The 11,117-nt window shown below is 37.3% G+C and overlaps 1 protein-coding gene across 1 annotated transcript; it reads left to right on the forward strand.

Annotated features, from left to right (window-relative positions):
* Positions 1-7,943: 7,943 nt before the first annotated feature.
* On the forward strand, positions 7,944-8,859 carry LOC126080154 (olfactory receptor 4A47-like). Its single transcript, XM_049891441.1, is given in 2 exon segments — positions 7,944-8,512; positions 8,514-8,859. Coding segments are annotated over 2 exon segments (915 nt in total).
* The last annotated feature ends 2,258 nt before the right edge of the window (positions 8,860-11,117 follow it).

The raw sequence follows: 11,117 nt of genomic DNA on the forward strand, positions 1-11,117 counted from the left end.
GCACTGAGCCTGTGAATTATGTAGCCACAAATTTCTCTTGTCCAGGAAAGGAAATGATTCTTCCCCATACCCTGCATTCCGTAACTTGTTCAAAATATGTTTGCTGTGGAGAGATTGCTTCCCAACCCCAATTTCAGGATTTATATTGCACAACTGCAGTGCAGGGGAAAATCTAGAAAGGAGATTACAAAAGGAAAAAAGCTCACTGAATAATAGGAAGAAGTCATGGATGAACACCACGGGGGATATTCATGTCTGGAAACCGAAGTGGAAAGGGGAAGTTTTGATGATTGATCATGGCTGTAACTTCCCCCTTTTGAGACTCTGAAAGGTGACTGTCCCAGTAGGAGTTCTTGGAGGCTACAATTGGATCCAACCTCGTTGGATATTCTTGAATCTCTAATTTGTGGTTTTCTGATCTCCATTGTCCTCGTGTCTACATGGCCTTGGAGCCGACACATTTGTGGGTCTGAAATTCTCATGACAAGCTCTGTTTGAAACAGCAAGGAGTCACTTTTACAATGAACCTAAGGTCAAAACAGCAGGCAACCAGAATATGAGCAGATATTAAAGGGAAATATTTGTTCAGGGGAAGTAGCATGGTGCAGTGGTTAAAAATAGACTCTGGAGTCTGATTTTCTTAGTTTGAATGTGACCCAGGCAAGTTATTTGATCTTTCTATGCTATATATATATTTTTTTACCTATAAAATTGTAATAATAGAACATGCTTCATAAAGTGTTTAGGCCAATTAAATGGGTTAATATGTATTAAGTGCTTATATCAGTGCCTCTAAAAACCCATGGCCGTCATAGCGACCCTATAGGACAGAGTAACACTTCCTCATAGGGTTTCAAAGGAGCAGCTGGTGGATTGGAACCACCAGCACTGTGGTCAGAAGCCAAACTCTTAACCACTATACCACCAGGGCTCCGTATGCACATAAAAAAACAAAAAACATAGTACCCCCAAAACCAAACCCATTGCCCTTCAGTCAATTCTGGCTCACAGTGACCCTATTGACCCTATTGGACAGAGTAGAACTGCCCCACAGGGTTTCCAAGGAGTGACTGGTGAATTTGAGCTGCTGACCTTTTGGTTAGCAGCTGAGGTCTTAACTACTGTGCCACCAGGGCCACAAGCATCTAATAAATCTTACAAAATTATTTTTAAAAGGAAAAATATTGACTGGTACTAGCCAACTTCAAACTGGGGCAGAATTGGGCTGGCATCGAGAATTAGCAGGAACTGCATTTTGTCTGGGTAAGGACCTTTGTGGATATTGCCCTGGTCCCTATACCCTTAGGCGAAAAAGTTACTTTCTTTTATGAAATATCCCATCTCACATATAGATATATATTTTTTAATTTGAACATCAAGCAGTTTCATATTGACATTTAGGGTCCTTATTTTCTTCCTTTTTTTGGCATTATAAGTATTAAATGAGATAATGCGTGCAAAGCATCCAGGACAGTGCCTGGTACTCAAAGAGACCAAGGGTATGGACATCCATGCAGATGAGTTTGAAAAAGGGTTCAAGACACACACTTAATAAATGTAACAATATCTGTCACCTCCCTCACTTCTTCATCGGTATACCATTTCAGTCTGACTTTTTAAAACACTGTGTGAGTTATATTTGATACTCAATTGTGTGTAGATATATTAGGGGCCAAAAAAGAAACTTTCAGAGTTCTGAGAGTAAACCCAGCAGAAGTAACGCAAGATGAGGGGATTAATACTCTGAAAAATCCAGCTTAAAATTCTGAATATATCCCAAGTAAAAATAAGGTTCAGAAAGACCTCAAAATTTAATGTTCTTTAATGAAATAAGAAACCTGTGACATAACAATAACTATAGTAAATGCCCAAACCAAACCCACTGGTACTGGAGAGGAATATTAAATATGCCAGGGACTGCCAAGAGAACGAACCAATCTGTCTTGGAAGAAGTGCTCCTGTGAAGCCAGAATGGCGAGGCGAAGTCTCACATACTTTGGGCATGTTATCAGGAGGGATCAGTCCCTGGAGAAAGACATCATGCTTGTAAAGTAGAGGGTCAGTGAAAAAGAGGAAGACCCTCAAGGAGATGGATTGACACAGTGGCTGCAACAGTGGGATTAAGCATAACAACTATTGTTAGGATGGCAAGGATCAGACAGTGTTTCATCAGTTGGGGTGGCTATGAGTGGGAACGGCTTGGCAGCACCTACCAACAACAGCAACCTAGTAAAAGCTATTATTTATTTGCTACAATGTGGCAGGCACTATGGAGACATTGCCTTATTTAATCCTCATAAAAGCCTTATGAAGTAGTTAATGTTATTCCAGAAGAATCAAGCTTGGATAATTCCAATAGCTAACTCAAGACAGAGCTAATAAATGCCTGAGGTAGAATTTCAATCCATGCAGATTGGCTCCAGAACCTACGCTTTTCCTGGAGAGACAAAGGTAATAAATAACTAAACGTAATCAGTATAAATTCAGGTAGTGAAAAGAGTTAAAAAAAAAAAAAAAAAAGTGGAACAAGTGATATGATAGAGAGTGACTTAGGGAAGCAAGGATCAGTTTAGTTTGTGTGTTCAACAAAGACACAAGAGCAGGAATTTATAGTGTTTATGTAATCACGTCTAGGGATATGAGGGCACCAGCTGTAATGAGGTGACAAAAACCATTGGAGAAGTGTTTCTGGTAGTGGGAAGGGGAATATATTTGACCTGAATGAGTACCATTATTCTAACTTGAAGATCACTTACAACCCTAACTCTAATAATAATAATTTAGCTCTAATTTAAAATCAGGATGAAAATAACTAAAATGTGTGCTCAAGAAATTATTCCCACCGAGAAGACTTTGTGTCACTTATGGCATTGCTCTCTTGGGTGGACTCTGATGCAGTCAAAAGCCTTGATCTCCACCTTATTTTCCATGACCTTCTTTCCCATAATGATGACCTTTTTTTTCCCCTATGTAAATGACCTTTCATTGACATAGAACAGCTGAGATTTGCTGATTGGTGTAACCAAATTTACACTGAATCATAATTGGCTTTTTCATGGTTCTAAGGCCTTGCACAATTGCTATCCAACAAACACCCATCTCTTTGACTTCATCCAGTACCACTCTCTCCCATGTTCACTGTGCTCCAGTTGGGATGGTTTCATTCTTGCCTTTGGGCCTTCCTTTGCACTTTCTCTTCTTGATTCCCAAAATGCTCTTTCTTTAGGATTTGGTTCCTGTTCATCTCACCTTTGTTCTATTCTCTCCTTTTCATTAACATTGAGGCAAACTGGCCCTTCAGTGTCTTGAGCTTGCAAAATTCTTTTCAAAGTTGTGGCCTTCCACATATAACAGTGCTTCCCATGAATGAAAATTCTCATCATTTAGATCTCAGTTTAAATATCATCTTTTAAAAAGGGCCTTATCTGATTACCTTCTTTATCTACAGTAGCATTCTCCCTTTATTTTTTGCCACAGTGGTACCCTATTTGTTGTTTTAATAGCACTTACCACAGACTATAATTACTCTAATAAGTCATTCCCTTATTTACTGCCTGACTCTATTACAAGAACATAAAATCAGTGCAGGCAGACCTTTTTCCTAATTTTTTTTTTTCATTAGCTATTGTATCCCTGATTCATAGCATAGTTCCTGACTCAAAATAGAGGCTCAATAAATATATTTTTGTTAAATAATGAATATTGGATAAAGAATTAGTTATTACATCCAAATTGGAAATAAAGTTTTAACATATCTAATAGCACTTCAGGAAATCCTGGTGGCATAGTGATTAAGAGCTATGGCTGCCAACCAAAAGGTCAGCAGTTAGAATCCACCAGGTGCTCCTTGGAAACCCTTTGGAGCAGTTCTACTCTATCCTATAGGGTCACTATGAGTCAGAATGGATTTGACGGCAACGGGTTTGGTTTTTTTTTGTTTGTTTGTTTGACAACACTTCAACACAGAATAAATTGAGTATTAAATAAACAAGGAAGAAATACTTGCTATGGCAAGGTGAGGATATAAATGATTAAATTCATAATCACTGGAAAAAAGTGACTGGACTGATACTTTATTCTTATGTAGCAGTAGTCTTATAAATGGTTCTGAAACTATTTTTTCATCATGTTACATCTTCCTGACCCTAATTATGTGATTGATCTTTTAGCATTTTTACATACAGTTGGTCTTTCAGAGTTTTGCTGAAAATCCCAGTGAATTTAATTAAGCAGATATTGGACAAACTCCAATTATTGACTCAGTGATAAAGGTTGTAGCTGAAAGGGATAAAATGCCAAGTGATCTTTGCCCCTTTTAGGGAGAAGATGCCGTCATTTTACAAGATACTTGGCTAGGCATAAAGCATGGTGTAACAAGTACAACTAGTTTATGCCATATTCACCGCCTCACAGTCTCAAGCACGACTAGTTTGGCCATATCGGCACAATAGATGAGACAGGAAAACATCTGAACACTAATTTTTCTCTACTGATTAGTAGCCATATTTTATGTAGATATAGATTTGTGTGCCTTTTTGACAAATTTCCCCAACTATGGAAAATTTTTATTTTTCTGTTTGCATCATGCAATTCTTTTTAAATAGATCTCAATACAAGTGATGAAAATTTATGCACTATTTAGAAGAGCCTGTGTAGAAAAGGGACAAGCTTAGCCATATGAAATCAAATTGTCCTCAAGGAAGAATGCAGCTTTCTTTCTCTCTGGTCATATTGGATTGGAATAGGGATTTCCAGGTCCTTATGAGTGAGTTAAAAAGTCCTCCTTCAGACTGTGAACAAGGCTTCAAAGGTAAGACTCTTAACAATTTATAGTGGAAACCAGGCTTTGCTACTGTGTGACTTTCTTTGTTATGTGGGAAATTATATCACTTGAGTTTATAAGAATTGGAAAGTTAAAAAAAATCTTTTGTTGGTTGCAAAGGGGCTTTAAAGTCCTTCCAATTTAAATTCTAATCCAATTCTGCCACTTAAAAATGTGTGGCCTTGGGAAAATTAATTAAATATTCTGAGGCTTAGTTTCTAGAATTATAAAATGGAGATAACAATTGTTACCTGTACTTGTGAGGATTAAATACGATCATGTGTATATAAGATATAGGCATGGACATGGCATGTGATACACAGTTTGCGTAACAGGTGTAGGTGTTCTTGCAAAGTTAGTATTTCCTTTCATTAAATACTTTTTTGTCTATTTCAATGGAACCAATCGAATGAAAAATTTATTTTCTCCCGGTGTTGTTCTGCATTAGTGGGATATAAACATACTGATATGCATACTTTAAAGCTTGAGATATTTCATGTCAAAACAAATGTTAATTATCAAGATGGTCTGAGTACTTTGCTACATTTGTTTTCACACATTTTACTGCATTAAATACAAAAATTTAGCAAAAGCTATCATAAATTTCATTTTACCAAATGTGCAAATTTTGACCCAGAGTGGTGACTAGCACTTAATTGAAGCCCCACATCCAGATTTAGAAAAATATAATTATGCTGTCTTAAATGAAATATGTTTTACCACAAGATAAAACCAAAACCAAATCCAGTGCCATCGAGTCGATTCCAACTCATAGTGACCCTGTAGGACAGAATAGAATTGTGCCATACAGTTTCCAAGGAGCACCTGGTGGGTTCGAACTGCAGACCCTTTGGTTAGCAGCCATAGCACTTAACCACTATGCCACCAGGGTTTCCAAACCAAGATAGTATGTATATATACACATATATATGTGTATATATGTACATATACATCCACCCATCCATCTGTCTGTCTGTCTATCTATCTATCTATGAACCAAATCATTGCTGATTAGCAGATTTTGACTCATGGAGACCCTATAGGGCAGAGTAGAACTTCAGCATAGGGTGCAGCTGGTGGATTCAAAATGCTGACCTTTTGATTAGCAGCAGAACACTTAACCACTGTACCACCAGGCCTCCATACATATATGTGTGTCTGCATATATATATATAGAGAGAGAGAGAGAGACATACACACATATAAGTGTGTGGGTACATACATATATATGCACACACGCACATATATGCAATCTTATGGTAAAAATATATATACATATTTCCTAAAACAAAAGTGCTATAGACAATTTGAATAAACTAAAAACTATCTGTTTATGCATGCATGTTAATGATATGATTAATGTAAAATCTACGTACAATAGGGTTTTTTTGTTTGTTTATTTCCTTTGTGTATAAACTAAGCTGTTGAGTTGGGAGAGAAACAGTTAAAAGCAGTTGTAACAATCAGCTAGATAAAATGGAAACTTCCTCAAGGGTTGTTCTGGTTTATTGAAAGTAAGAGGAAGGAAAGGCTAGAAAGTTGCTTCTCAGGGTTTACCTGATATTCTTTATGAATAGATTAATAACATTCTTAAAGGAAGTCATCAGGCATAACCTGAGGAAGTACTTCCATTTGAAAGAGTAGGAAGGTAAAGGTGAAAAGGCGACTTCTCAGTCGTCACCACCATTTTTGTCCTCTGATGATTTGACGTCTGGAATAGACTCAGGGCCCATATGAGTTAGTGTTGGATATTGGATAGGGGGCTGCCTTCTTTGAAATGCTGGACACAATATAAATATTTGTCAATAGACTGTATAAATAAGAGAAGATATTTATCATTAGTTTAGAGGTTAACTGTGTCTGATCTCTCAAATTAGTGTCTACAGAGAATAAACAGAAATAAGGTGATAAGAAAACATTTTGTGTATATGAGACATAGCAAAAAGTCTGGAGTGGATGAACTTGGAGAATTTTAAGAGATGAGTTTAGGCAGCATACTGGATCCAAGTCATCTAGAGTCTTGTAGTCCCACTTAGGAAGACTGGATTTTATTGAGTGTGTGATAGGAAGCCACTGTAGAGGTTTTGAGCTGGGAGGTGACACGACCTGAAGAAGATTCAAAAAGGATTAGGGCTGCTTTGGAACAATAGATTGTTACAGGCAAGAACGAAAGCTGACCTGGCAGGAGGCTATTCGAACAGACCCGTGAAGTGACAGGGAAAGTGAGAATGATCATATTCATGACATATTAGGAAGATACTGTCAACAAGATGAATTAAGGTAGTGATAGGTAATGTGAGAATAATAAAGGAGTTAAAGACACTGCGAGTTGTTTGGTCTGAAGAATAACAGGAAGATGGTATCTTTTACTGAGATGGGCAACACTTAGATTTAGTGTGGAATATTTAACATCTATTTTTATAAATACTAAATTGACATCAAATTGGAGAATTTCCATTAGGTAGTTGCATATATAAGTTTGAAAATTAGGGGAGATATTGAGGCAGAAGACACAATATTGGGGTGCTTCAGTATTTATAGGTCAGGAAGAAGGGGAAGATCCCAGCAAAGATACTAAGAAGGAGGTCCAGTAGGTTAGGAGGAAATTTAGGACAGTGGCCTTTGGTCTATAAACTTCCGTTCATAAGTTATTCTACCAACTTAGAATTTTTAAATTACCTTAGGCGGTGGTCAAGTGTAATACTTTTGTGACTTCTTATATGACACAAGTTTTCACAAAAACCCCTCCCCATCCTTTCTTGTTCTCTCACTTCTTCTTTAAACATCAGATAAAGCACTGCTTACTCTGGGAAGACATTCCTGATCCCAGTTTGATTTAGATGTTCCTATTTTATACTATTCACCCTTGCTACTATGTGAATTCAATTTGTAATGACACTTATTGCATCTGTCTACAATAATCTGACACCATAATTATGTATCACATCAGTGGGGTATCTCAATACCCATAATACGATTGACATAAATAGGTGTTCCTTACACATTTTCAAAATTGAATGAAAAAATAAAAGACAAATATTATAACACATTAAAAAATGTCTTAATTGTTTTGTAGGTAAACTCCTTCTAATACCTGAAATCAGCACCTATAAAAGAAATGATGGAACCAGGGAACAATGTGACTTACTTTGTCCTTCTGGGACTCACACAGAATCCAAAGGAACAGAAGGTCCTTTTTGTTATGTTCTTGCTCTTCTACATTTTGACCATGATGGGTAACCTCCTTATTGTTGTGACTGTAACTTTCAGTAAGACCCTGGACTCACCTATGTACTTCTTCCTTGGAAGCTTATCCTTCATGGATGTCATTTATTCATCAGTCATCTCCCCCAAATTGATTTCAGACTTGTTCTTTGGTAAAACGACCATATCCTTCCAATCTTGTATGATTCAGCTCTTTGGGGAACACTTCTTTGGTGGATCAGAAGTCTTTCTCCTATTGGTGATGGCCTATGACCGCTATGTGGCCATCTGTAAGCCCTTACATTATTTGGTCATTATGAGGCAATGGGTGTGTGTTGTGCTGCTGATAGTGTCCTGGGCTGGAGGTTTCCTGCACTCAATCATTCAACTTAGCTCTCTTTATGGGCTCCCATTCTGTGGTCCCAATGTCATTGATCACTTTTTCTGTGACATGTACCCCCTATTGAAACTTGTCTGTACCGACACATGTCATTGGCTTCTTAGTGGCAGCCAATGGAGGAGTAATCTGCACTCTTGTGTTCCTACTCTTACTCATTTCTTATGGTGTTATCTTATACTCCTTAAAGAGCCTTAGTCAGGAAGGAAAGCGAAAAGCCCTCTCCACTTGTGGTTCCCACATCACTGTGGTGGTCTGCTTTTTTGTTCCCTGTATTTTCATGTATGTAAGACCTGCTAAGACTTTCCCAAATGACAAATCATTGAGTGTATTTTATACAGTGATAACCCCTATGTTGAACCCCTTAATCTACACTTTGAGAAATTCAGAGATGATAAATGCTATGAAGAAGCTCTGGGGTAAAAAATGGCTTTAACTGAGAAATAATCACAACAGCATAAAATGACTTTATTCTTTAAATGGTGCAGATAAAAGAAGATAATGGCTATGTTTCAAGGCCAGCTGAATACTGTCAGTTTGATGTTGGCATATAGGCCCTTTGAGAAAAAGCTCAGACAGGAAATTATTTATCACTATATGAATATCTCATTTAGATTTATTCATTGCCTATTTGGTTTTTGATCTTCAATGTACTATCCAAATGAGGATTGTTGTTAAAATGTGGATTCCCAATACATGGCTCTAGACGTTCTAACTCAGTAGGACTGTTGTATTTATATACCCACGTTTTAACCAAGATGTTTCTGAAGCAGGTGGTCTATGCATTCACTTTGATCAATAGTGCTGTAGATTATGTTAACATTCTCAGCCACTAATGGAGCCACCTTTTAAGGAATTTCCTGGGAAGTATCCTTCACAGCTAAAGCTATGAAAACCATGGAACTCTCAAATCTTTATAGATCATGCAGTGTAAGCTTTCATTTTTGTAATTGCAAAACAAATATTCTGGGCAAATAGGAATATTTTGGGTATTTATTCTCCATCTTCTCTTTCTGTGCTTTCTAATCATCTACCACATCAAGTTTGATTTGCTCTTTTTCTTTTTCTGCCTCCAAAAGAAAGAGCCTATCATTTATTCTTGGTGCATTTTTGGGACTAAAACTTATTTATTTTAACTAGTCATTCACATCGAGAACCTTGTCTTCATGGTTTTGCTATGTGTGGGAGATTTTATGTATCGCTTCTTGACTGTATAATTTAGAGGAACAGTTAAGAGCATAGTGCCTGAGAAAGACAGTACTGAGTTAAAATCTTAGTTTTGCCACTTACGGTGTGAAATTTGTAAAGCTCTTAGTATGTACTAAATGCTCAATACATCTTAGCTATTATAGACATTATTTATTACTGAGGTCTCTGCAATTATAATGAAACTACTCTACAAGCCCCCCCCCCCTTTTTTGAAACTTTAGAAGGGCGAATCCATAATTTCTTTGTCCCTACTGTGACAAATACTCTGAAGGCTTACTAGCTTGGTAGGAAGTCATGGGGGCAGCAACTGGGTCCAACCTCCTTGGCTGTTCCTGAATCTCTCTCCTAATGTTCTGATCTCCATTAGCCCAATGTCTCCAAGGACTTGCAACTGATACATCTGTGGGTCTGATTTTCTCCTAATAAGCTCTGTTTGAAAGGTCAAGGAGTCATTTTACTATGCACCTGAGATCAACTCAGCATGCAACCAGAATATGAATGTATTTAAAATAAAGGGAGATATTTGTCCAGAGGAGGTAGTGTGGTACAGTGGTTAAGAGTAGAATCTGGGGTCAGATTTTCTTGGTTTGAATATGACATGGGCAAGTTACTTGATCTTTCAGTGCTACATTTTCTTTATCTATTAAATGATAATAATAGCTCCTACCTAATAAAGTGATTGGGCCAATTAAATGGGTTAATATATATTAAGTGCCTATAATAGTGCCTGTTGTTATTGTTAGATGCCTTTGAGTCAGTTCTGACTCATAGCTACCCAATGTACAACTAAACGAAATGCTGCACTTTCCTATGCCATCCCCAAAATCATTGCTATGTTTGAGCCCATTGTTGCAGCCACTGTGTCAGTCCATTTTGTTGAGGGTCTTCCTGTATTTGGCTGACCATCTAGCTAAGTGACATACACATATACATATACAACCATGCCTAGCAATAGTAAATCTTATGAAATTATTTTTTAAAAAGGAAAAATACTGACTGGAGCTAACCAACTACCAGTTGGGAAGTTTTGGGTTGGTATCTAGAATTAGCAGGAACCTCATTTTGCCTGGGTCAGGACCTCTCTGTGGGTCCTGCCTGGTGCTTATCTCTTCAGGTTAAAAAGTTAGTTTTTTGTATGAACAACCTATCTCACATATACATATGTTTTTTTACATGAACTTCAGCCAATTGTATATTGACATTTAACATCCTTATCTAGCCCCTGGAAGTCCTGTAAGTATCAAAGTTTCAGATGATGTTGAAAGATTTGGAGGTCTGGAGTTGACGGGCATAGGATTGATTTCCGTCTCATTAGTTAATGTAACACTCCGTGCATTTCACAATTGCTCAGAATCTTATTTTATTCTTAGTTTGTAACTACATATTTAATGGGGATATTTTAAGCATTAGAAGAGATAATGTGTGCAAAGTATCCAGGACATTGCCTGGTACTCAAAGAGAACAAGGGTATGGGTTTCCATGCAG

Source organism: Elephas maximus, chromosome 7 (genome assembly GCF_024166365.1).
Source record: "Elephas maximus indicus isolate mEleMax1 chromosome 7, mEleMax1 primary haplotype, whole genome shotgun sequence".
NCBI classification, from domain to species: Eukaryota; Metazoa; Chordata; class Mammalia; order Proboscidea; family Elephantidae; genus Elephas; species Elephas maximus.